Source organism: Dromiciops gliroides, chromosome 5, assembly GCF_019393635.1.
Source record: "Dromiciops gliroides isolate mDroGli1 chromosome 5, mDroGli1.pri, whole genome shotgun sequence".
NCBI lineage: Eukaryota > Metazoa > Chordata > Mammalia > Microbiotheria > Microbiotheriidae > Dromiciops > Dromiciops gliroides.
In genome coordinates, this window is record NC_057865.1 from 295,753,577 (window position 1) to 295,780,256 (window position 26,680).

A 26,680-nucleotide genomic window follows, 5' to 3' on the forward strand; every position below is an offset into this window, starting at 1 on the left:
TTTCAGATACAGAAGCCCGGCCAGTGTCCGTGAATGCATGTGAGCATTTCTCCTTCCCCATCAGTGCCTATAATTCATGGCATGACCCAGGATGTTCCAGCTAAATACCCAGCATTACCTAAGAGCACAGGGAACCCAACTTTACCCATGAGCTTTACCCTCATCTCCACATCTGTGTGTGTGGTCAGAGCATATACACAGGAGAGAGGTTCATTGTGGGGAAGAGGAGGCATAAGATAATAAGATCACAGCTCTTGAGCTAGAAGGGAGCTATCAAGTCCAAGCACCTTACTTTACAGGTGAGGAAACTGAGGCACAGTTAAGTGACTTGTCCGGGCATCTAAAGTGGGATTTGAACCTGAGATTTTCTGCCCCCAAGTCCAGAGGAAGCCAGGGGTCAGGCTTTAGCACCACACTTCTAACAGCCTGCTCTCGAATATGTGCTGCATGTGGGCACATCTGTGCCCTCCAGGGTCAGGACCTCTGTCTGAGAGGGAGCTTCTGGTCCAAGGAGAAGCAGGGGAGACTGAGAGGTGAAGACAGACTCCCTTAGGAGTCTATGCCCCAGTGAGGAATATTGAACCTCGTGTGTGACAGGGCAGTCCTTCTCTGCTGGGTGACTTCATTGTTGATATTCATTAATGAGAGGGCAGTGAGGCTTAGATGTAGTGATGGGGAGAGAAAGCCCTGAGTGCTGGGAGATTCATTCAGATCCAGGGGCCTCTGCTTTTTCATCTGAATGTAACTGGACTTTCTGCTGCTCTCTCTGTCTCTTGTCCAAAGTTAGTTTTTCCCCAATTTTAGCTCTAAAAGAAAACCTTTGGAGGTGAGGAGGCTCCATGCCCTTAGCCTCCAAACAGGACATCCTTGGCTGTCTTCGGGGAACTCTGTACATGAGATGGGCCACCCCAGAGAACCCAGGAGAGAGAAAACAGTGGCCAGACCAGTGAGGGACCCATGATGAGACCACATTGAAGAAGGCTGATGAGGCCACGGGAAATAAGGATTGTTAGGATGCATGGCGCCTGGCTCCTAGGAGAATGGGGATCAGGTCACATGACCGAATCCTGGTCAAGGGGAGTAGGTGAGAGAATATCAGCCACAGGAGAGACTGGGGAGGAGAGGAAGGCCAAAGTGCCGACCCAGCTTTGTGAGGGAATGCAGAGCAGATGGAGAGACAGACAGACGGACAGACAGACTGATAGACACAGAGTCGGAGAGCGCCATTCGCCAGGCCACTCATTAGAATGATCATTGGTGGCGACCATCCTCATGAGCAGCCTGGTGACTGGGGCCCAGGACAAAACCCTGATCCATGCCAGGCATCACACTGATCAGCCCACTGAGAAAATCTCAGAGTGGGCACATGACAAAATGCAAATCACCTCATGACCACAAATGTGAGACAGAGGCCTGATTGGACACCGAGATGGTTGTGCCTTTCTGGACCCCACCCTGACCTCTGGAGGAGAAATTCAAGCTCAGGGTTCTGAGGACTCCCAGAGTCATACCTTTGTTCCAATACTGAGGACCCGGAGTGAGGAAATCAGACCACAGACTGTCCCCTACACCCCATCCTGCCCCACACTATGCAGCCCCAGACAAGGAGACTGGGCTGATTTCCAGAAGAGGCAGGATGTCCTCAGGGAAGATTCAGCTGCCTGGGAGAATCCCTCACACCCAAACACCACCAAGGATCCTCAGGGAGTATCTCCTGTGGAAGCTCTTGATCCCAACCCTGCCCATCAGCACACCTGTTAGTGCCATCATCCTGTCCCAGGCTAGCTCTGCTGTTTCAGTGCCCCACCTCTTCTCTCTGGCCTGGCCCCTCCCAGCTTCGGCCTCCCCCAGCTCTCTCCCGTTCCCCAACCACCAGAGAGAATCTGCTGTCTGGCCCATTATCCACCCCCAAACCTCACGCTGCCCTTCCCAACCACAAATTCTACTCTCACTCCTGCCACATCCAGCCTCCACCTCTTTGACTATTCATTCTGGAAGTATAGACCCTTGCCACTGAGAGAACCTTCAGATACAGAAATATATCTGCCGATCTCCTCCCTCCCCGAAGGTCCCTTCTCGGGGTCAATGAATTGAGCACTTTGGAGTCTCAGGGCAAAGGGCTTCTCAGAACCGATCCAAACCGCGGCTCCTCCCAATCTCCCAAAATAAAGCCTGGAGCCCCTGACTCCACAGTGTGCTGCTCCTCTCTACACCTCAATCGCACAACAGAACCGTGAAGAGAACTTCACAAATGAAGACCAAGGCACAGACGAGGAAAGTGAGGTCCAGTGAAAGTCAGTCACTCGCCCAGCACCACCTCTCAACTGAGCCAGAGATAGGATTCAAAGCTCTAGGGCAGGTGCTGTAGTGGACAGAGCTCTGGGCCTAGAGTCAGGAAGACCTGAGTTCAAATCCAGCCTCAGACACTTACTAGGTATGTGACCCAGGACAAGTGGTTTAACATCTGTTTGCCTCAGTTTCCTCATCTGTAAAATGAAGATAATAGTAGCCCCTCCCTTCCAACATTGTCGTGAGGATCAGACGGGATAACAATTGTAAAGTAATTAGCACGGAACCTGAGGGCACGTATGAAGTGATATATAAATGTCAGTTATTATGAATTATTATGATTATTACTGATTCCAAGCCCAACTCTAGCCCCACCATGCCATGTTACCCCCTCAAAGATCCTGTGCATATTTGCGTGCATATACCTGCTCGCCTCGCTCTCATGCACACACACGAACTTGATGAAAAGAAGCCATCTCTATGCCTTGATGTCTTCCTCAGACTTGGCTTCCGTTCCATTATCTTACCGAATCAGAGAATCATCAAGTGTCATGTCAGGGTGCAGACACAAAAGGGCTAGCCCACCTCTCGTTTGACAGCTATGAGGAAACTGAGGGTCACAAGTGTCCTCTGACTTACCCAGAGTTACAAGGTTAGTGAAGGAGTTGGTTGGGTTTTGGGGGGGAAGGGAGGGGTTGGGGGGGGGTTGTGGGGTAATGAGGGTTAAGTGACTAGCCTAGGGTTACACAGCTAGTTAGTGTCAAGTGTCTAAGGCTGAATTTGAACTCATGTCCTCCTGAATCCAGGGCGGGTACTTTATCCACTGCACCACCTAGCTGCCCTCTAGTGAAGGAGTTTGACGGAAAGCCTGACTCCCTGGACAGGATCTTTCCCATGATCCCATGCTAACTCCTGCCCCAGAGCCAGGACAGGGCACACGCCTGCTCTAAGAGAGGTGTCCACAAAAGTAGCTGTTTCCCTAACACATCTTCATGGAGTAGGGACCTCCAAACTGTGCAGGTTTATCATTTAAAAGAAGTTAATTTAAAAAAATAATGTTAGAAAGTATCACTCATTGGGGGATCCATGGTGTGGACCATAGGTGGGGGAATCGGCCCCCACCCCACCAGGAAAGCTGCCCCAGCAATGACCTTCCAATGGCCACAGACTTAAATGGAATTCAGCCTCAACCCCAACACAACTGCAAACTAACCCAACCCCAGACAAGAACAGAATCCAACAGTGATTTGATAGGCCTCCAGGGCCTATCTTGTATGGAGTCTAACTAACCTTAACTTTTGGACCCAGGACTTAGGCCTAGAAACAGAATACATGCTATACTCCTAAACCACACCAGAACTTGGCATCACAGCCCAAACAGGGAAGTCTTGAAGATATAACTTCAGCCCTCTGAGAAAAAAAAACCTGCCATTGCCTATGTCATGAATCAGAGGATTGACCAAGGCCCAGAGGAGGCCCCAAAGATAGCTAGAAATACGTCTTTAAAAAAATAAATTCTGGGGGGCAGCTAGGTGGTGCAGTGGATAAAGCACTGGCCCTGGATTCAAGAGGACCTGAGTTCAAAGCTGGCCTCAGACACTTTACACTTACTAGCTGTGTGACCCTGGGCAAGTCACTTAACCCTCATTGCCCCCCACCCAAAAAAAAAAAAAGAGAAAATAAATAAACAAATAAATAAATAAATGAAATATAAAAATAAACACTGGTCCTTCTTTAACCTCAAACCTGAACTCCAAGCTAGCTCCAACCTAAACTCAACCTTAGAGTCAACCCAACACCAACCCAAGAGAAAGCCTAATAAACTGGGGCCCAATGCCAGCCCAAATGTCTAAATCATCCTGATGTGGCCAGCCAAGAACAAAGCTCATTTCTAGTACACTTTCTGCTCGCCAGTGTTCTCCTTGTACTGCCCTGAGAGAAATGACACATCTTCTTATCCCCTTGTCACAGATAAGAAACTGACTCAGAAAAGTGAAGTGACTTACCCACAGTCACACAGCACAGCCAGCAAGCATGAGAGCTGGGACACAGCCAACAAGTCTGAGACACTGCCCCCAACCACCCCGTGCTGCCCCGATGTGGTAACCTCCTCTCTGTCCTGCCCAATCCTCCTATTCCAGAGAAAGTCTGTCTTTACCCTACTCCCTTCCATACAGTGCCTCTGGATCAGAATCCAGCATCCTGGATCACTGACAGGGCAATTTAGGAACCAACTGACCATAGACTCCAAGACCAAACCAAGAAAAGAGTAAAAGATTCTAGCCGGAGGAAAGGGCTGTGGCCAGTGGTCATCACCAACCCCATTGAATCCTCGTTGGCCTTCCCTTGCCTCCATTTTCCCTCACTGACCCCACCCCAACCCTCTCACCTACCCTGACCTCCAGACTCCTACTAACACACCATGACCAGCAAGTGCCCCTCTGATACCAATCCCCCCCAACCTTGACCATTGATGCTTGCTGCACCCAAGTGAACTCGCAACCCCTGGTCTACGGATCCTAATACAGGGGGAGGGGAGGAGGGAGAAAGGAACTCACCAACATCGGAATCCTTATGAGTTTTGATGACCTCAGCAAGTTCAAAGTTTCCAGCAATGATGGCCACCTTGGGATCAAAAGCAGGTGAAGTAAGTAACCTGGCTCCCCTGGGCTGTCCCCCATCCAGTTCCCTGGTCCTCATCCTCAATGTGCTCATGAGACAACCTCCCCATCACCTTCAGCCCCTGCCATGCCCCATACCTGAAAGGCTGTTTGGCTGTTAAAATTCCGTACATCCTTATTGGCTCCCCGGAAGAGGAGAACCCGGGCACAGCTCTCCTGGTTGGGGAAAAGGGGGGAGGAGGTGGGGAAAAGAACCTCAGGGTCAGGCTCTGATGGGAGTGGGATTGATCATAGGAAGTAGAGGCAGAGAACTGGTGTACAAAGCTCACATGAGTGAGCGTACACACATATCAAGTCACAATTGTGCCGAGGCACACACATAACAGCCAGTTTATGCAAAACTATTTACATACATGATCTCATTGAATCTTCATAGCACTCATGGGAGGTGGGTGTTATTAGCATTCCCATTTTACAGTTGAAGAAACTGAGGTTAAGTGAGGTCCCACAGATAGCAAGTTTCTGAGTCCAGTTTTCCTGACTGCAAGTCTAACACTGGACATCGCACTACCCGTTGCTGTACACATGTGGTCCAACAAGATACACTCATCACACAGAGGGGCCACATTTGGTCGGACAGGACACACACCACTCATTCTTCATAACTGGTGTCATGTGGGGCACATAGACATGGGTCACATTTGGTTTTCCAGGGCAAACACCCACAGTTCCATGCTGATGAGTCTTACTTTTTGTATGGGGCACACACACACAGGTCACATACCCACACACAGCTCACACACACAAGGGTCACATACATACACAGGCCACATACCACACACAGGTCACACACATATACAGGTTACACACAAAGATCACACACAGAGGTCACACACTGGTCCCACCTGGTTGTACAGGGCACAGATATGCAGGGCTGTGTTTCCTGATGCATTCTGGGCCCTCATGTCAGCCCCATAAAATAGCAAGTGTTCTAGGTGTTGGACATGTCCAAAGCGACAAGCCTAAAGGGGAGAGCAACAGAGAAGAGGATGAAAGAGGATCCTGGGTCCTCTCCGATCCTTCCCCCCCCCCCCCCGCCCCATCCCTGATTCATTCTCCAAGGTCTTGCCACTTTCCCGGCACTGTCTGCCCCCTCCCCAGCAGCTGCTTTGGCCCCTCACCTGATGGATCTCCTGCCAGCCATTCTCGTCAGCTGTTCCAATCTGTGCATGGTCATGGAGCAGAAGCTCACAGCAGAGGGGGTCCCCACCCCCCAGGGCGCTATGGTATAGGGGGGGTCAGGCCACGGCTGTCCTTGTAGTCTGGGGATGCCCCAAGGTCCAGCAGGGTCTATGGGGAGATGGGGGGGGGCTCCGAGTCCAGGGCCAGGATCACCAAAGCCTGGCTCCTTCTCTCTCCCCTGCCTCCTCCCCAGCATCCTTTAACACACTGACCGTCAGGGCGCCGGGGTTCCGGCAGCGCGTGGCGATGTGCAAGGCTGTCAGCCCTTCCCGGGTGCGGAAGTCCAGATGAGCCCCACCATTCCTCAAGACCTTTAGTAAATCGCTGGCATTATCCATCTGGGCAGCCAGGGTCAGGGGGCACTCTGGGAATCACAGGGCAGCATAAAACAGAATGAGATCTGGCCCTAGCGAAGGTTAGAGTTGGGCCGCTGTCTTCCCCCTGCCTTGGCTGCTCACCTCCCGTGTCAGGATCATGGAAGTTGGGGTCCAGCCCCTTGTCCAGAAGCCGGGCCACCTTGTCAGTGCTGTGGAGCTGGACATGCTCCATGAATTTCTTAAGGTTCGCCTAGGATACCAGAGTGCCAGCCCTGGCTCATCAGCTGAGCCCTGTCACCTCAACACTGCCCCAGGCTCTGGGATTCTAACCCACGGCAGCGAATCCCAAAGCCTGGCACGGGGAGCCCACCCCCAACACTGGCGTACTGCCATCTCACTCCATTGCCCTCATCTCTTCCCCCAGGGGGCAGAGATTGAAGCTAAACTGGAGGGGAAAGGAGGAAGAAGGTCCCGGGGAAGATTATGTTCATAGACCCCTTGTCTGGGTTAGGGGAGGGAATGCCTGCCCAGAGCCAGGGGACTGGACAGAATAAACTCTGGAGGCTACTCTCTCACATCCCTCCACCCTCTCTCGGTCCTCCCAGAACCTTGGCATCACCTTGGTGTGTAACTTCGCAAACTGCTTATCGTCCAGTAGGCTCTGGGTGTAAACCCTGCGTTTGTAGCGGAACTGCAGGGGGAAGGGGGAAGAAAGAGGGAGGGGCAGCGTTTCAGCCCAGTCACCGACCTGCACAGGCCCAGCCCTACTCCTCTGGCTTCAAGGATTACAGGGCACAGGAGATGGGCATGTTCCCTGCTAGGGCCCTCACCGGGCGCATAATCTCACCATCTATACACACAGCCCTCCCTGTGTGCACACACCCCCTCACTCCACACACACATGACTACCTACATCCATCTCTCAGTGCACATACACACACATACCCAAAAGTACCTACATCCATCTCTCTATGTACTCACACACACACACACACACACACACACACACACTTACACAATCTCACACACATACCCAAAAGTACCTACATCCATCTCTCTATGTACCTACATCCATCTCTCACACACACACACACACACACACACACACACACCCCAGTCTCCAGCACCTGCCAGTCTCTCAGGCCCAGGATTCCTCTCTCCGCCCCCCAGCCCCGCCCCGTCCCGGGAGCCCCACCTCCAGGTAGGGCAGGGGCGTGTCCGTGTTGGGCGGGTAATCTCGCAGCAGGCGTTCCTCGTCCAGGAACTTGCCGGCCCGGCCCTGGGAGGGGGGCTGGAAGAGGCCGTAGTTGAGCACATCTTGCAGACTGTGGTTGAGGGCGCAGAGCACCCGCTGCTTCGACACCCACACGGGCGCGTCAGGGTTCAGGCGCAGACATTTCTGGGGACGGAAGGGGAGGCGAGGGGTGACTCGGAACAGCCAGAGTGTGCCCCCTCCACCCTCGCAACTCCTTGGGGGTCTAGAGCGCCCATTTTAGTGACGCCCTCTGCTGGCCACTGATGAACTGGCCTGGGGGAGGGCTCCGTGGGGGCGGGGCTGAGGCCCGCCCCGCCTGAGCGAGGGGGGGGGGGAAGAGCCAGAATGGGGGCAGGGCGAGGAATCCCGGCCTTCGAAGGAGATGGGGGGGGGGTCCTAGGGCAAAAAGGAGGACTCAGTGAGAAGAGGGCTCCAGGTGGAGGTTTCAGGGGAGAACTTGGGCAGGAGTCCAGTGGAGGAGGCAAGGGCCCCAGACGGATGCTCGGGTGCAGCTGAGCTAGTAGGGAAGAGGGACCCCAGGACTGAGCGGGTCTGGCCATGTATACTGGGGAATCCTTGGGAAGGGAAGAGCTGGGGTGCTCTAGGAAACGAGAGGTCTGGAAATAAGGGGCAGTGGTCTCGGTATTAGCGGGCATGAACTGGGGGAGGGAACGGGGAGGAGAGTCCCAGGGCGGCGAGGGGTAGGGGAGGAAAGGGAGGAGATACAGTGATTCCAGGGACAAGAATATGAGGAGGTCAAGGGACTGAGAAGAGGGGGTCCTGAGGTAGGGGGGAGAGAGTCCCAGCGCTAGGGAAAGGCGGTCCCGGGGCTGAGAGGAGGTCCGGAGGCTAGAGGGAGGGTGTCCCGCGGCTGAGAGGAGGTCCAGGGTTTGGGGGGTGGAGATCCTGCGGCTGGGAGGAGGTTTCGGAGCTGGGGAGGAGGGGTGGGGGGGGACAAGCAGGGCTGAGAGGAAAAGGGGGTCGGTTGCTGGACGGAGGGGCTGTTCAGGGCAGGAAAGAGGAGGAGGTCTGGGGGGCAGTGCAGCGATCTGAGGGTGGGGATGGGGAGGGTGAAGTGGGGGGGGGGGTCCCCGTGTCAGGGCGGGCCGGTGGGCCAGGCTCACTCACCGTCTGCTGCAGGTCCGGGATGCCGATGCGGACGACCACAGCATTAGCCCCGGGGCCATCCATACCGGGGCCGGGGCCGGAGCCGGGGCCGGGGCCGGGGCCCGGGCCGGGGCTGGCCGCTCCCGGGGCCCGGAGCGAGTCGTGCGGGGACTCCCCGCTCCGCCCCGCCCCCCCAGGCCCCCCCGCAGCCGCCGCCGCCGCTGCCGCCGGGGCCGCGCTGCGAGGGAGGGGGGAGGGGGCCGGGCCGGGGCCCGGGGAGGGGGATGGGGAAGGAGATGGGGAGGGGGAGGCCGGGCCGGGGCCCGAGGCCGGGACCGGCAGTGACAGGGGCTCGGCGGGGGAAGGGGTGGGGGAGGGGGGCGGCGGGGGCGGCGTTGGCCGAGCGACTCAGCGGCATGGGCTCGGGCTCCGGCTCCGGCTCGGGCTCCGGCTCCGGCTCCAGTGCCTTCGTTCCCGGGGGGGCGGGGGCGGTGAGCTGGGGCCCGGGGGGGGAGGGGGGCTGGAACCCAGGTCCTGGAGGGGACTTGGGGGGTCCCAAGGGGAGGGAGAGACTGACTGGGGGGATCAGGGCTCTATGAGAATGCCACTGGGAAGGGGGGGGGCGTATGGTGGACCCCAAGTGGCGGGGCTCTAAGGGAATGGAGGAGGGTCGCAGGGGGAGGTGGGGTTCGGAGAGGGACTCAGGGGGCCTGGAGGGGTTTTGGAGGCATGAGGGGACTGAGCTCTGGGAGTACAGGAGAAGGGAAAGAGGTTGGGGGCTTAGGATCTAAGGGTCTGGTGGCCAGATCTGAGAAGGAGGCGGGGGCTCTTCGCCTCAGTTGCCCCGGAGCGCCTAGGGCCTGCAGAGGGTAGGGGCAGGGTTGGGGGTCGTGAGGGCACCGGGCAGAGAGGCCTGTGAAGATACGGGGGAAAAGGGGAGACGATAGGAGGGGGAGAAGAGAAAAAACAGGTGTTAATTGGGGAGGGGGCGACGGGTTCCCCCCTCCCCCCATTCCTTTTGGCAGAGCCGGGGAGGGGGGAAATAGCGGCCCCTCCCCGCCTGCTCGGGGCCTCTCGATCCGCAAGGCCAGGCAAGGGTTAAAGGGGGGCCGATTTCCATCCAGAAAGGGTGAAGTTTTCCCAGAGGTTTAACTCCTTATATGCCTCCCCCCCCCTTTCCCCAGGAGGAAGCCTAGTTCAGGGAGTTTGTTCTTTGCCCCCCCACCCCCTTCCTTCCCTACCCCCCCCACATCCAGGACTGACACCTGCCCCCCCATCACCATAGTAACTACTGGGTGGGGGCGTTGCTGCGTGGGGAGGGGGGAGCGGAGAGGAGGGGGCGCTCAGAGCCTCCTGCCACCCGGGAGTGATTTTTAGTTTTACACGTTGTCATAGCAACGCGGGGGGGGGGGTGAGTAGGCGGATGGGGGGCGGGAGACCAGGAGCGAAGACTAGAAACTCTCTCAGACGCCCCACCCCCGCCCCCGCCCTAAAGAACAGCCCCAGATCCACCCCAGAACAGCCCAGAAACCTGAGCTATCCCTTTCTCCTCCCGAGGAAACAGCCTTGGACCCTGCGGAGTGGCCATAGATCACTTTCTAGAGGGCTCCTCCCCATTCCTGCCGTCCCCTCCCCAGACAGCAATCTTTGCTGCCCCAGATAAAAGAGACCACAACCCTCCTCCCTACCTCCGGAGGGATCAGCCTCAGCACCCCCTCCCAAGGAGTGACACCTGCTTCCCCCTAGAATAGTCTCTATCTACCCCTTCTCCATCAGCCCTTGGCCCCTCCTGAAGAAATCCCTAACCACCCACTGATCCCAGCAAGAGAACAGTCACTGAGCCACTGGTCTCGAAGATCGAGCCGTCGCCTACCTGGGAGAAACAGCCCCTAATCCACCCACACCCACACCTCATCAGCCCCTGGCCACTTCACACAAGACAGAAGCCACTGATTGTTACCCAGAGAAATGATTCCTTCCCCAAAGATAAGAGAGCGCCTCCTTCTTCCCCAGAAACCATCCTGAGCCTTCCACGTGGAGTACAGCTCTTGAACACCCCCCCCCCAACCCAGCCCTATAATAATCCCTGACCCTTCAGAGAGACCAGCCCCTGACTTCCCAAAAGGACATCCTCTGCCCTTCCCATCCTACCCCAGAAGAAATTAGCTTCTGACCCTCTATCCTTCCCAGCCCCTACCCGCGAGATTGGCCTTAAATTACCGAGTTGCCCACCCCCAGCCTTCCTCCAGAACTCAGGAGAGAGCAGACCCTCCCCAAACCGCCCCGCATCAGCGCCTGACCTCCTGGGAGAACGATGCTTTCTCCTCCCCCAGAGAAATGAGACTGATCCCCACCCCCATCCGGGATTACAACCCTTGACCTGTCCCCTTTCACTCCTGCAAACGGTTCCTCTGACCTAGATAGCTGTTGATACTCCCCCACGAACTAGCCCCTGAAAACACCCTCGAAGAGATCAGCCCCTCATTACCCAAAAAATACATCCTCTCCCCCAAATCAGCCCCGACTACCCAGAAAGATCAGGCCTTTATCTCCCCTTCCCCCCCATCCTCCCACAGATACAACAGCCACTGGCCTCTCCCCAAATCATTCCCACTCCCCCCATCCTCCACCGCCCCCTACACACATGCCTCTGGGCAGTCTGGGTCCCCACTGACCCCTCTGTTCTCGTGACTCCTGCCTCCTCCTTAAAGCCAGGGTGTTTGAAGGAAGCTGTGTCTGTCCTTCACACTGCCCACAAGCCTGGATTCTTTCCTCCCCAGGGGCAGGAAGACTCCCCCCACCCCTATTTTGGGATGACCAGTCTCTTTCAAGGCCAGTGACTATTGGGCTGGGCTAGGCTGAGAGGGGGGTGGACAGTCCTGGGGAGGAGGAGGGAGAGCAGGATATGTGACCAGAGAGGAGAAGACATGAGGGGCTGAGGGGGGCGGGGTCAGGATGGAGGAAGGTTGCACTGCCTTATCTACAGGAAACACCTTAGGAAAGACCAGGATTGAATTTCCTGTGGCCCAGCTCTGGAGAGAAAGGAAATTGCCCTTCCCGCCCACCCCCCCTCAGGTCAGTTACCCTCTGCCCTACCCCCATTCCAGGCAACTCCCAACTCTACTTCCCCTATCCTCAATCAGGAATTTTCCCTGACTAACCTAGCTAGGAAAAAAAAATGGGTGGATGGATGGATGGATGGATGGATGGATGGATGGATGGATGGATGGATGGATGGATGGATGGATGGATGGATGGGTGGGTGGGTGGGTGGATGGATGGATGGATGGATGGATGGATGGATGGATGGATGGATGGGTGGGTGGGTGGGTGGGTGGATGGATGGATGGATGGATGGATGGATGGAAAGATTAGTAGAGCGATGAGAGAGTAGTGGATAAATTAATGTAAGGCTAGATGGATGGATGAGTGACTACTGATGGTAGTCAGAATATGAGTTGGTAGGGCCTCAAAGGGCACCCCTTCTAGATGTAACCTGAACCTGAACCTCAAAGCTTTTTAATCTGCCTCTCCAGTATCTACCATTGTTCTGGCTTCCTCCATCTGGGACCAAAGAATCTGCTGGCCCCCCAAAAGACTATACTTCTCAACACACTTCTCATACTCTTTGAAAGACCATGGAAAATAGGAGAGATACAGCAGGACTAGAGAAGATCAATGTTTTAAAAAAGAAAAGAAAGAAAGAAAAAGGAAAGAGCAGATAGTCTGTGCACCGTTCACCAAAGAACTTTCATTCAATGCCCAGCAAAATTCTACAACGTATTATTCTATAACATTTTTAGAGACGTGAATGTTGAGCAAAGCAGGCAGTGATGAGAGCCAGCATGGCTTTATCAAGAATGGGTCAGGCCAGGCTGACCTCAGTCTTCTTTAACAGGATTACCAGGCTGGGAGATCAGGAGAAAGCCATAGATTTTAGCAACACATTTGTCAAAGCCTTTCATGTTCTTCCTGGAGAGGACCTAAGAGGTGTGGGCTAGCTAATTAGACCATTAAGTGGATTTGGGAACCAGGTAAAGGGCCAGCCCCAAAGAATTATTCATAATTGTTGGAGGTAAGCTTAGAAGATCTTCAGTGAAGTAATTCAGGCATCAGTGCTTGCCACTGACTCTAGGGTGGTCCAAAATTTTTATCAATGACTCTTGGATAAAGGCACAGATGGCATGCTTATCAGATTTGCAGATGACATCAAGCTGAGAGCCATAGCCAACATGTTGGGTGGGAGAGTTGAGATTAAAAAAAAAAAATAGCCAAGCTACAATACTGGGCTGAATCTAATCATATCAAGTCTAATAGGGAGAAATGTAAAGCTTTGGGGGGAGGAGGGAAGGATCAAAAAGTGCATCTGATATTTACAAAAGAGTGGAGGAGGAGTGGCTGAAGAGGAGTTCATCTGAAGAGAACCAGAAGTTTGAGAGGATGGCAAGTTGAAGACGAGTCAACATGGGTTATGGAAGTGAGGAAAGCCAGTGCCACCTTAGACTGCATTAAGATACGTCCAATGTCCAAGGTCAAGGAGGATGTGGCCCCACTGTACTCTACTTTAGGCATACCTACTCTGGAGCCCTGTGTTCAGGTCAGGGTGCCTCATTTTAGAGAAGACATTGCTAAATTGGTAAACTGTTACAAGAGGACAACTAGAGCAATCAAAACATTCCTTGTTTCTCCACCTGGTCCTTGTGTATGAGACCAGTTGGAGAAACAAGGAGATGTTTAGTCTAAAAAAGAGAAGACTTAGTTAAGGGGATGGGTGGGCATTCTAATTATTTTCCTGTATTTGAAGGGATATCCCATGGAAGAGGGCCTACTTGGCCCCAGGAGGAAGAACTAGGAGGGATGGTTAGACATTTTAGAGAGGTGAGTTAGGTTTCATGTAAGGAAAAACTTCCTAACAAAGCTACCCCAAAGTGTTTCCCAGAGAAGTTAACAGGGTACCACCACTAGTGAGTTCTTTTAAATTGTTTTCATTTTTAAGTTATGAATTTAAACATTTTCTTTTTGTGTGTGTGTGAGAGGCAATTGGGGTTAAGTGACTTGCCTAGGGTCACACAGCTAGTTAAGTGTTAAGTGTCTGAGGTCATATTTGAACTCAGATCCTCCTGACTCCAGGGCTGGTGCTCTATCCACTGCACCACTTAGCTGCCCCCAACATTTTCTTTTTAAAATAAATAAAACAGACTTTTTCATAGACATAGTAAAACAAAAAAGAGGATTCTACATGAAATGGAATCTTATGTATAGCTCTCTTTTCTGTTTCAATATTAATTCCACATGTCACTTTCAATGCTGTCCTACTTGTCCATGGCTTTTTCTGGCCTTCTTTCTGTTCTCTTCAATGGCTCTTTTCTTTCTTTTCTTCAGCCACTCTTAGGCAGATTTCATTCTAGATTTGGTCCCTAGGCACAAGTGTTCTACTTCCTTCTTTAGAAACTCTGACATTCCTCTATCTGACCATGGCTCCTTTCATTCCACCATTTCTAATGATCACTCTTCTTAGCCCTCATCAAGAGCCTGTCTTCACACTAGGACTTTCTCAGCCAGTATTCATGATCTGACTTCACCATTCCTCTCTAACTTCAACCCAAAGGCTAACCATTTCAACTCTACACTCTCCTATGCTCTTGAATCTCTTCCCCTTTGTCCTGTCCCTGCTCTTTTCCTTTCAAACCTCAGCCTTGGATTACTGTGCCTCCAACTACTTCCTCTGCTCCAACTTACCAACTCAACCACTGGAGAGGAAATGTCCCAACAGTCCTGTCTGGGTACTTTACAAACTTCTGTTATCAAGTCTTACAGGGGCCCTTACTGCAGCCAGGTAGTTCTTTTGTCCTTCTTTAAGTGATTCCCTATCTCACTCCCCATGGAAGCAATTCTAAATGTTCTCTTCTCTCCTCCTCTCCCTCAGCTGAGGACATTGCCTCTTACTGGGCTGAAAGAACTAGAGGCTGTTCAAGCATGAGTTCCCTGTTCACCTACTGTCATCTCAAAAGCCCTTGACACTCTCTCCTCCTTTCTATCGGTCTGACAAATAGATGGCCAGTCCCTCTACATAATAATAATAACTGGCATTGATATAGCACGTACTATGGACTGCCTTCAGTATGTCTCCTCTATGTGCTAGTCACTATACCAAGAACTTTGGAAATAATAGCTCATTTGATCCTCACGACAACCCTGGGAGGTGGGTGCTATTCTTATTCCCATTTTGTAGTTGAGAAAACTGAGGTTAAATGACTTGTCAAAGTTCACACAGGTAGGACGTATCTGAAGCTGGATTTGAATCGGATTTTCCTCACTCCCATTCCAGTGTTCTATGCCCCAAGACACCTAGCCACAAGTGTGCATGCACTCGATGCCATCCTGTCCTGTCTTCTCCAGCAGATTGTATTCTCTATCATTCCCCTTCTCTCTCAAATTTTCAGTATCTATTAAATGGTTCCATTCCTACTGCCTTCAAACTTAGCCACATCTCCTCTAAAAACAAAAGAAAACAACAACAAAACAAAACCCTTCACTAGACCCTGCCATCCCCTCAAACTATCATTTAATAGCTCTCTTTCCTTTCTCAGCCAAACTCTTTTGAAAAAAAAGTTGTCTATTATATGAACTGAGGCAAAGTGAAGCAAATAGAACCAGGAGAACATTGTACACAGAAATAGCAACATTGTATGATGATCAACTATGAATGATGTAGCCATTCTCAGCAATACAATGAGCCAAGACAATTCTGAAAGGCCCATGATGATGCTAACCACACCAAAGAGAGAACTGATGGAGTCTGAAAGCAGGTCAAAGCAGACTTCTTTTACTTTCTTTACTTTCTTTGTGAGAAAATAGGGGTTAAGTGGCTTGCCCAGGGTCACACAGCTAGTAAGTGTTAGTAAGTGTCAAGTGTCTCAGGTCAGAGATGAACTCAGCTCCTCCTGAATCCAGAACCAGTGCTCTATCCACTGCACCACCAAGCTGTCCCTTTTTCTTCCTTCCTTCCTTCCTCTCTCTCTCTCTCTGTCTGTGTCTTTTGCAACATGGTTGATATGCAAATATGTTTTGCATGACTTCACATGTATAATCCATATCAAAGTGTTTGCCTTCTCAAGAATGGGGGAGGAGAGGAAGGGAATTTGGAATTTTAATTTTTAAAAATGAATATTAAAAATGGTTTTACATGTAATTGAGAAAAAAACAAAATAAAAAGACTTTTTTTAAAAAGAAAAAAAGTTGTCTACACTAACTGCCTCCACTTTCTCTCCTCTCAGCCCTTTGCAGTCTGGCTTCCAAGCTTACACTCAAGTGAAATTGTTCTCTCCAAAAATACCACCATTCTCTTAATTGCTAAATCTGATGGTCTATTCTCAGTCCCATCTTTCTCAATCTATCTGTTGTATTTCGGCCACTCTCTCCTCATTGGTTTTGGTGTCACTGCTTTCTTTCCTGGTTTATTTACCTCTCTGACTCCACTTCCTCAGTCATTTTTCTGGGTCATCAAATACATCATGCCCCCTAACTGTGGATATTCCACAAGGCTCTATCCAAAGCTTCCTTTTCTTCCCCCTCTATTTCATCTCTGTCTGTCTATCTATCTCTTTGTCTTTCTGTGTGTCTGTGTCTCTGTCCTTCAGTCTGTGTGAATGTCTGTCCCATTCCCCCATCTCTTTCCCTCTAATTCTATTTCTCTCTGTATCTGTCTCTGTCTCTCTCCCTCTCTAATGGTTTAATTATCATCTCTATGCAAATGACTCCCAGATCTACATATCCAACCCCAGTGCATCCACTGAGCTTCAGTCTTACATGACATTTCAGATTGTAGATCTCAAAGACATCTTAAAATCAATATGTCTCAAATCCAACTAATTTTCCTTCTCCATAAAAAATTCCCCCAGGGCAGCTAGGTGGCACAGTGGATAAAGCACCAGCCCTGGATTCAGGAGGACCTGAGTTCAAATTCAGCCTTAGACACTTGACATTTACTAGCTGTGTGACCCTGGGCAAGTCACTTAACCCTCATTGCCTGGCCAAAACAAAAAGAAAAAAAACCCCACAAACAAACAAAAAAAGAATCTCCTCGTCCAGACTTTTCTATTTCTGTTAAAGGCACCATGTCCTTCCAGCATCTTCCTATTCCTACTTTCAGTTTTATTCTGGACTCCTTCCTCCCCTTCACCACACTCATTTGAAATGTTGCTATTTCTGCCTCCACAACATTCCTGGCATCTGCCCTTCTCTTTCTTCCCACAGTCACCATTTTAGTTCAGGTCTCATAACCTTTCACCGGGATTATTGCAACAGTCTCCGAACTAGTCATTCCTCACCCTAGTCCATCCTTCGCACTGTTGCCAGAGTCATTTTCCTTAAGCATGGATCTAACATTCAATTCCTTTACTTCACCGACTCCATTGGGTTCCTCTTGCTAACAGGATAAAATAGAAAGTCCTCTATTGAGTTTTTGTGGTCCTGCAGAAGCTGGCCCCAATCTGCCTTCCCAGCTCCACTGGACAATACAATCCACCATCTTGCCGGACTATCCTTTGTTTCTCACTCATCTCCCCCCAAAGAAGGATGTACTGGCCCCCTCTCATGCCTAGAATTCACTCCCTGCTTCCCTCTACAGCCCTTTTTTAAAGATCCAGCTCAGGCATGAAGCCTTTTCTGATGCCCACAGCTGCCTGTGCCGTTCCTACCTATCCCCTTGTGTTTGACTGCCTTGTACATATGGGGATTTGTTCACTTATACTGTAGATATTGTTATGCATATGTGTTGTATCCCCATTAGAATATAAGTTCATGTTCCCAAAGAAGGAATATAAGACACCCCCCCACACCCCCCCACACACTCCTTTGTAGAGGTTAGACATCCACAAATGAGGAACATTACATATTTTTTGAGATATTGATCAGTTTTTAATGTTGTTTTTAATTTTTTTCCTTTAAAAACATTATATTAGATGGGATGGTTTTCTGGGAGAGGGCAAGAAATACTGAGAGAAATTTTGGTGAAGTAAAAACAAAATATATCAAAAATTTTTTAAAAGAACATATATGTTCATTGCGATTAGGGATTGTTTTATTCTTTGTACTTTTATCCACAGCACCTAGCACAGTGATTGGCTTGTAGTAGGTATTTAATAACTATTTATTGATTTCTTTGGATACCCTTAATGTTTTTTGTTTTGTTTTGTTTGTTTTTTGTGGGGCATTGAGGGTTAAGTGACTTGCCCAGGGTCACACGGCTAGTAAGTGTCAAGTGTCTGAGGTCAGATATGAATTCAGGTCCTCCTGAATCCAGGGCCAGTGCTTTATCCACTGCGCCACCTAGCTGCCCCCCCTTAATGTTTTGAGAAATATTCCATTTCATTTCCTAGATTAATTTCCAACTGGCCATCAAGTGTTAATCTAAACTATTTAGTGCAGCTACAGAACCACAGGCTTGGGCAGGGGCAAGGAGCTAGAGGGAAAGGGGAGCAAGAAGCAGAGAAGCAGCCTAAGTGTTTTCAGGCTATTCTTCAGGTGTCCAGCAGACATACTACAGTCTCTTAGGAAGACATTCTCTAGAGAGCCACTGCAATGCAGTGAAAAGTATGCTGGATGAATTTGGAGTCTGAAGATCTAGATCCAAACCCTGGCTTTGCCACCTATGAACTATGGTCAGTTAGGTCAGTTCACCTAACCTCTCTAAGGCTTGAACTCAATGGCCTCTAATGTCTCTTCCAGTTCTAAATCTCTGATCTTATCATCATCATCGTATCCAAAAGAGAATCCCCGAGCTGGACTCTTAATAGAGTTACATACAGCCTTTCTGTGGGCTTAAAAAAAGCAACATTCAACCCATGACCCTGGTTGAGCAGAGGTACAATGTAACAAGTGTAATAACAACTACTATTTCTATAGTAAACCTTAAAACCTTCTAAGTTTTACAAAACATTTTCCTTGCAACAATCCTGTGTGGCAAGGGGCAGCTAGGTGGCACAGTGAATAGAGCATTGGACCTGGATTCAGAAGGACCTGAGTTCAAATCCAGTCTCAGACACTTGACACTAGCTGTGTGACCCTGGGTAAGTCACTTAACCCCCACTGCCCCAAAAAAACAAAAACAGAGAAAAAAAATAACAATCCTGTGTGGTAATTAAATCAGCTCCTCAACAACAACCAACCTTGGGTTCTTATGGGCTATATCAGTAGATGTCTCCCTCTGGCAGCTTTTCTCAAGCTGAAAAGACTTTGAACACAGTCCCAGCCCCACACTGTATCTGCTATTTGATGACCAACCTAGCTAAAAACAGAAAAACTCATCACTAGCAGGTTGGTTTTCAGATCCTTACCTTTTATTTATGATGCTAACAGCATAGGTGTGTATAGAGTGTTGGCTGGATGTCCCAACAGACTCACAAGCTGTTTAACATTTAAACCAGGGGCAGCTAGATGGCGCAGTGGATAGAGCACTGGCCTTGGAGTCAGGAGTACCTGAGTTCAAATCTGGCCTCAGACACTTAACACTTACTAGCTGTGTGACCCTGGGCAAGTCACTTAACCCCAATTGCCTCACTAAAAAAAAAAAAAAACGAAAAGAAAGAAAAAGAAAGTAATCTAGCAATTCTCTGCAAATGTTATAAAAATAAATCCTGCTCTTTGACCTAATGATTCCATTGTTGATAATACATATAGGATACTCTGTCCAAAGGTATTAATAGCAGCATTACATGTGATCACTTTTAAAAACTGGAAATAACCTAAAAGTCCAACAATTGAGAAATGAGGAAATAACTTCTGGCACATTATGTCATGGAATATTATTGTAACAGGGCGTGCACAGAGCTGCCTTGCCTGCTTGAAGCTGATAGAGGGTGCTACCTCAACACCTGAACTCTTGGAGGGTGAGGAGTTCCCTGGGTTCTTTAAGCCAGTTGAGTGTGACTCTGGCATCACATAACTACAGGATTTCTCATGAATGGTCAGGAAGAGTGGTCCTTCTCAACCCTGACTTCATGTCAACTGCTCCTACATAGTAGCTACAGCAAAGAGGCTTAACTAGAGAATTTGGAGCCTGGGTCTCTGTTCTGCTTTGTGTTTCTTTGCCTGATCCTAGGTTACTCAACATTAATCCTGAAATTGACTTGTCCAAATTTGGAGACCACTTTGTAAGTCTGAGTGATCCAGTGATCTAGAGCCCTTAGTTGGTACTGGCTACACTTCAGAAAGGGTCCCTAGCAGCTCTCATTCTTTGAATAACCCCCCTTTGAAAAGACGGTTATTACTGGAAGAGGAATCCAGTCCCCGAGCTGGCTTTTCAGCAGACAACTATGAAGAAGACAATACAGAACCAGGGGGAAACATAAAATGTCTATTCATCAGTCCTGGCAAAGGATTTTTATCTTGATGCCAGTAGTTATTATTTCTATTTTAAACTTGTTAATGCCTTTCTGACAATGTATACATATGAGATTCTCTTGTTTTAAGCACTTCTTTTGTTTGTAGGAAATAAATACCTGTCTCCTATCTGGTTTACATTGTGTATTGAGTTCTCTTCTCTTTGAAAGACCATAGAGATAAGGTAAAACCTAAGCTTTAAGTAAATTTTTTCCCGAGGAAATGATGGGAGTTTAATGAAGTCAAGAGTTTGAGAAAGGAGTCTGACACTTCTGGCATGTAAAAAAACTCTTAATAAATGTTGTTGACTGACTTCTAAATGGTCAGGTTCCCCCAAGATAAAACTCAGGTCCCCAGCAGATGGGCCCCTTAATGAATGAATGAATGAATGAATGAACGAACAAATGAATGGAAGAATATTTATTAGGCATCTACTCTATAGGCAGCTAGGTGGTAAAGTGGGTAGAGTGCCAGGCCTGATGTCAGGAAGATTCCCCTTCTTGAGTTCAAATTTGTCCTCATACACTTACTGGCTTTGTGATCCTGAGCAAGTCATTTAACCCTGTTTGCCTCATTTGCCTCATCTGTAAAATAAGATGGAGGAAATAGCAAACCATTCCATTATCTTTGCTAAGAAAATGCCAAATGGGGACATGGAAGAATCAGGCAACTGGACAACAACAACATTATGTGTCAAGCATTGTACTAAGTTCAGGGGACATAAAGACAAACATAGCCCTTTACACACCACCCCCTACCTTCAAGAAACTTCCAATTGAATGGGAGACGCCATATCTAAGGAACCGTGGCCAGAGAAGAGTATCTTGGTTTGGAAAGTTAAGGGATGGTGAGTAGAATCAGAAGAAAATAGACTGACGTACTCTTTCCAAGACTAAAAGCAGAATTGACTTTACTATGGCTCAAGACTTGGAAAGGCCCATTAGGAAGGAGGGTTTATGCTTGGCAGCAAGACTGCTGGGAAGGAAATAGCAGGTGAATGTGAGGTAAAGCTTGGCTGAGGCCAGGCCTGGACCTATTGGGAGGCTGAGGCAACCCCTAATCAAAAATAAAGGAAGACAAATGAGTACTAAATAGAAAAAGAAAGAATTCTGATGGATACTCAGAGAGAGTGAATAATCCGTTGTTAGGGACATTTCATGGATTGAAATTCATTTATTCAAATGTAAATCATTATAAAGCTTGTTCTTGTTGTTTTATCGATGACTAAAGTGAAGTTCATAATAAATATCAAAATAAGTGAGGTCAACTCAATAACAATGTAGTAAATTCATAACAAATCTGATTTTTTAGAAATGTCAAACAGCAACCAGCCAAGAATAAAGCAATCCATTCAATAGAAACTTCTCTCCAAGCTGCCATTTCATCAGTCTGCTCCTTGGGGCCAGACACCCTGCCAGCTCCAAAGCCACCTAACTAGATTCTCATGTACCCCACATCTCACCAGATTTTCCACAAGGATGGGGATCAGCTTTGCTGACATATAGGTTTAGGTCTAGAAACTAGGTCTACAACAGGGGTTCCTGATATTTTTTTTTAATCAGGGACACCTCTAGCACTCAGTCTACTGAAGCCTATGGACCCCTCCCCAGAATCATATTTTTTAAAGGGTAAACTAAAATATGGATGATGACAAAGTGAGGAAAATAAACACTATTCCATGTCCTTTGATAATGAATATTACTTGGTGATCCAGCCTTTTCTTCATCTTGTCAAAATCCTTGTCTCTTAGTCTAGCTCAAAAGGAGACCTCGTCCACTCCAAACTAAGGTGTGGTTGAGGAATAAGATCATTCCTAACTCCCTCTCCCCCCTCCCAGGCATCTGTTGTTAAAGTGGAACACTCCCTCCCCACGCCCCAACATTTTTGTTTACAGAGAACCAGCTTGGACTAGTCCTTCTCAAGAGGATGACTCTCCTATCCTTGCTTTTCCTCATCAGAGTCAGGGGTAACTTGGTTTCCAAAGAGGAGGTGAAAGGGGTGGGGGTGGGATACCTGATCAAGATGGTTTTTGTTTTTCTAACCAAGATTGCCAGAGGCATTTGAGTCTCATAAAGCAATTAGCAGGGGCAGCTAGATGGCACAGTGGATAGAGCACCGGCCCTGGAGTCAGGAGTACCTGAGTTCAAATCTGGTCTCAGACACTTAACACTTACTAGCTGTGTGACTCTGGGCAAGTCACTTAACCCCAATTGCCTCACTTAAAAAAAAAAAGAAGAAGAAGAAGAATAAAATAATTTGTGACCTTTTGGGGGCAGCTAGGTGGCGCAGTGGATAAAGCGCCGGTCCTGGATTCAGGAGTACCTGAGTTCAAATCTGGCCTCAAACACTTGACACTTACTAGCTATGTGACCCTGGGCAAGTCACTTAACCCCCATTGCCCTGCAAAAAACAAACAAAAAATAATAATAAAGCAATTAGCTTCCTTAAGTGTCAAAAGTCTGGCTTCAGACACTGGGCAAGTCACTTCACTCTGTTTGCCTCAGTTTCCTCATCTGTAAAATGAGCTGGAGAAAGAAATGACAAACTACTCCAGTATCTTTGCCAAGAAAACCCCAAATGGGATCATGAAGAGTCAGACACTGCTGAAACAAGTGAACAACAACAAAATGTCAGAGAGGGGCATAATCAAACATACCTGAAAGCCAGCCCACTTGCCCCAGCTGTCAACTAATCCTCTCATTTGAGGATTACTCCTGTCTTCCAATAGGGAAGTAATAGGGAGGAGCCGAGGTAACTCAACCCACCTCCTCATTAAAATGTCTATTGGTCAGAATTGTTTTACCTTTGCCAGGGGAGGTTCAAATGATGCATTTTCAAGGTGAATCAGAAGGAAGACATGCCTAGATTAGAAGATCTTGTTGGCTGTCAATTGGGGGTTTTGGTCACTGGGGGAAGTCATTTGACCCACTCTTTAGTTATTGCTAGCATAACTAATAAATTGGTCATGTTCATGTCGCTGGCTTTTTGGCTGAGATGACCAGCATGGCCCATTTTATTCTGGATTATGGTTAATAAAATGTTGCCTTAAAAAATAAATAAAGTAAAATAAAACATTACCTTGCTCTGGATAAAACTGTGTCTCAGTCTACCTCTATTGCAATCCTACTGACCGCAAAAGGAAACTCATTATACTGAAATAAAGATGTAATTTTTTTCCCCAATCGAGTTCTGGAATCTCTGGTTCCCAAGTTAAGAGCATTCATTCTCTGGTCTAGAGAATTCCCCTGATCTACCAGTGCAGTAACCCTGTCAACAAATGCTATCTTCATTTAGCCTGTCATGGTTCATCCTTGATGGAGCCATGATAGCTCTTATTGTTGACTGTTTCCCTTTTGGAATGCTGACAACCCTCCCTTTAATAATATATTCTAGAACATTGCCAAAAATCGAGGTCAAGCTAACTAGCCTATGTTTACAAATTCTATTTACTCTGATTTTTAAAAAATAGGGACAGTTTATCCCTTCTTCATGTCTGTGTGGTACCTTTCCCATTCTCCATGTTATTTCAAAGAATGCCAACAGTGGTTCAGCTATTACAGCTGATGGTTCTGACAGAGACTTGGGATTATTTTCATGTGTGCAGAGTTACTCAGACTTACTGAGGGCACCAAAGTGATCTATTCCTTCCTTCTGCTCACTTTAGCAAAAACTTGATTCTCCCATAAGGACAATACATACCCTGTAACCTCCACTTGTGGCCACTTCCACCTCTCCTTGATTCAGAGGGCCAGGAAGAAGAGTAGACATGCTTTTTGCTCTCTATATCAGGTTCTAAATAGAAGAAAGAGGAGGAGGAGGAGCTGCCTAGAAAACTGCCCCCGCCTGGATAAAAGGATACCTTCCAGGATTGCCATGCTGTGTGCATTTAAATCCATCCATCTCTACAAAGGAGTTGAGGTTCGTGAACATTGTCCCTGGACTGCTTTCTCTGGCCTCATGCATGTTTCCCTTGTAGCTTCAGTTTTGTGTTTCTGGTTGATTCTGATTAAGTCCTCATCAGCTACAACTGGAAGAAGGAAACTACAAATGGGCCCCCAAATTGCCCCCTTTCCTCCCATCATAGAATGCAGATTGAGGCACTCCTTTGTTATTTAAACATTTTTATTTATTGAAACAGGCAGGAGTGGGAAGCCAAAGCTAACTGAGAGGTGGTTGGATAGGCTTTGTAGCTGATGCTAGGAACTGCTCTCATGAGAGCTGCTGTTCAAAGGGCTGATTGGAGGAGAGGAGAATCCTCTGCTACTTAAAGAGTTGGTTCGGCAAAGGAAAGATGAAGCTGCCTTGCTTAAAAAGTGGAAATCCCTCAAAAGTTTGTCCATCCTGTTTCATATTTCCACCTATGACTTGAAAGGGGGAAACCCCTAAGAGTTAAAGAACCAGACTTAAATGTTGCCCATTAGTCCATACTAAAAGGAACTATTTTGTTGAATGTTAATACTGCCTTGGAGCCCAACCAAGAGAACAGTCCTGGGGCAGCTAGGTGGCTCAGTGGATAAAGCACCAGCCCTGGATTCAGGAGGACCTGAATTCAAATCCGGATTTAGACACTTGACACTTACTAGCTGTGTGACCCTGGGCAAGTCACTTAACCTCCATTGCCCCGCAAAACAAACAAACAATCAAAAAGAGAACAGTCCTGAAGAGCTCTACAGACCCCAGGCTTACCATCTCTGCTTTCACTAAAAGAGCTTAACACTGTTTCAGCATCCTGATAGTTGCAGCAAGAAGACCTGAGAGGACCAGAAAAGTAGCAGCCATACCCAGTGACCATTATTTGAAGCTATCAAAGACACTGATGCCTATCTATAGTCCAGAATTGTGATTTGTCCCCAGGAAACATGGGTTTCTCTCCTCATGTGCTCCCTACTAAGTTTCTGCAAGTTTGCACCCTTTATTTTACATATTTACTATGTACATTTGTTTATGTGTAGAGTACTATGATATTGTTTTTCATACTTTTGCCCCCTGTTCAGGAAATGTTTTATGATTAAGAGAAGAACACCACAAAGGGACCCACAAGAAGAAGGGAGGGAATAAGCATTTATTAAGCACCTACTATTTGCCAGGCACAGTGCTAAGCTATAGCTCGTCGACACACTGCTCTTTGGGAAGCCACTATGGCTGGTAGGAGTTGGTACAAGTTGGAGAGAGCAAGCCAGCTGCAACACAGAGAGCAAGTCAGCTGCAACACAGAGAGCAAAAATAATTGGAGTGCAGCATTATGTTGATGCTACACAGGTCTACTTTATTTTGAGCTGGTCTGTTTTCTCACTCTGTGTGTGTGTGTGTCTGTGCTTTAGAGGGGGAGAGAGAAAGAGACAGAAATACAAAAACAAGATAAAAATCAGAGCGCTTGTCTGTCAGTCTACTTTTATAAATCAAAGAGAAGGGTGGCTCCTCTAACCAGAGTCCATTCCCTTTCATCTCAGTCAGCCAACCATCTTTAGTTCTCTCTGTTCTGTAAGCATGGCATCAATGAGCATACCCAAATTCTCCATGAGGAGGTACCTTTAAATAAACCCCGTTGTCCTTTGTATTCAACATTAGGATTATTAGGGAACTTATCAGGTGAATCAGATACTTCCGTGAGCAATCCACATTATAAATAACTTTGTATCTGGCTTATGATCTTCCTCATCATGGCATCTACCTTTGAAGACTTCATTATTAACATTGATAACAACTTCAGACAACCCAACTACACAATTCGTCCCCTTTGCCAACTGCAATTACCACCTTCATTCCACTCCATCCATATACCAACATGAGCACACCTTGGTCTCAGCCTTTCTCAGAAGTGCAGCAAATCTAAGATGTAGAAGTATGAGATACCATTCTCTGATCTCCTATTTGTCTACTCCCTCTCATGTGCTAACACATTCAGCCTGCTCTTAGCATGGTTTTGAGTCCCTTAATCTACCCATTTTCTTCCAACTCATCTTCTTCCCTCTGCCTTTACTTGCCTCCATAACCAGATTTGACCACATGGTCAGACATTTTAATTCTCAATCTGTGAGCTTTGAGCCCTGGGTAACTCTCATCACCTGTGTTTTCTTCTGCTCCAGGACTGTGAGGTTTTACCAGGAAGTCATGGAAGTAAGCTGATTTCTACCACTACATTTTTCCAGTGTATGACTTCAGCTGGGCTCTTGCTATTGCAGTCAATCCTTTAATACAAACCTTACCAATTGCTTATGTCATTCCCTATAGTAGCTGTTATAAACTTTTTCTTCTCTCTTCCTAATTATTGATCATATTCCCAGTCTCCATACTTCCCCTTCTCATATCATGAACTTAATCAAAGCTCAGGATTATGTTTTTCCTTCTTGTCTCTGAGCACAGAAGAAGCATATTCCCAATATTCAACAAAGCTAATCCTTCTACCTGCACCCTGGATTCCCTTCCTTTCTTCCTTCTCCAGGAGGAATTTGAGCAGTTATCCTCTC

General features: G+C 48.2%; 1 protein-coding gene across 1 annotated transcript in view; it reads right to left on the bottom strand.

Annotated features, from left to right (window-relative positions):
- SHANK3 (SH3 and multiple ankyrin repeat domains 3) overlaps positions 1–9,007 on the bottom strand; it is a 66,936-nt gene extending 57,929 nt beyond the window's left edge. Inside the window, 10 exon segments of the mRNA XM_043968144.1 lie at positions 4,848–4,914; positions 5,049–5,126; positions 5,816–5,932; positions 6,092–6,205; positions 6,207–6,260; positions 6,365–6,516; positions 6,611–6,719; positions 7,089–7,160; positions 7,665–7,868; positions 8,853–9,007. Of these exon segments, the coding sequence (XP_043824079.1) occupies positions 4,848–4,914; positions 5,049–5,126; positions 5,816–5,932; positions 6,092–6,205; positions 6,207–6,260; positions 6,365–6,516; positions 6,611–6,719; positions 7,089–7,160; positions 7,665–7,868; positions 8,853–8,915 (1,030 nt within the window). The 5' untranslated portion in view covers positions 8,916–9,007.
- Between the last annotated feature and the right edge of the window lie 17,673 nt (positions 9,008–26,680).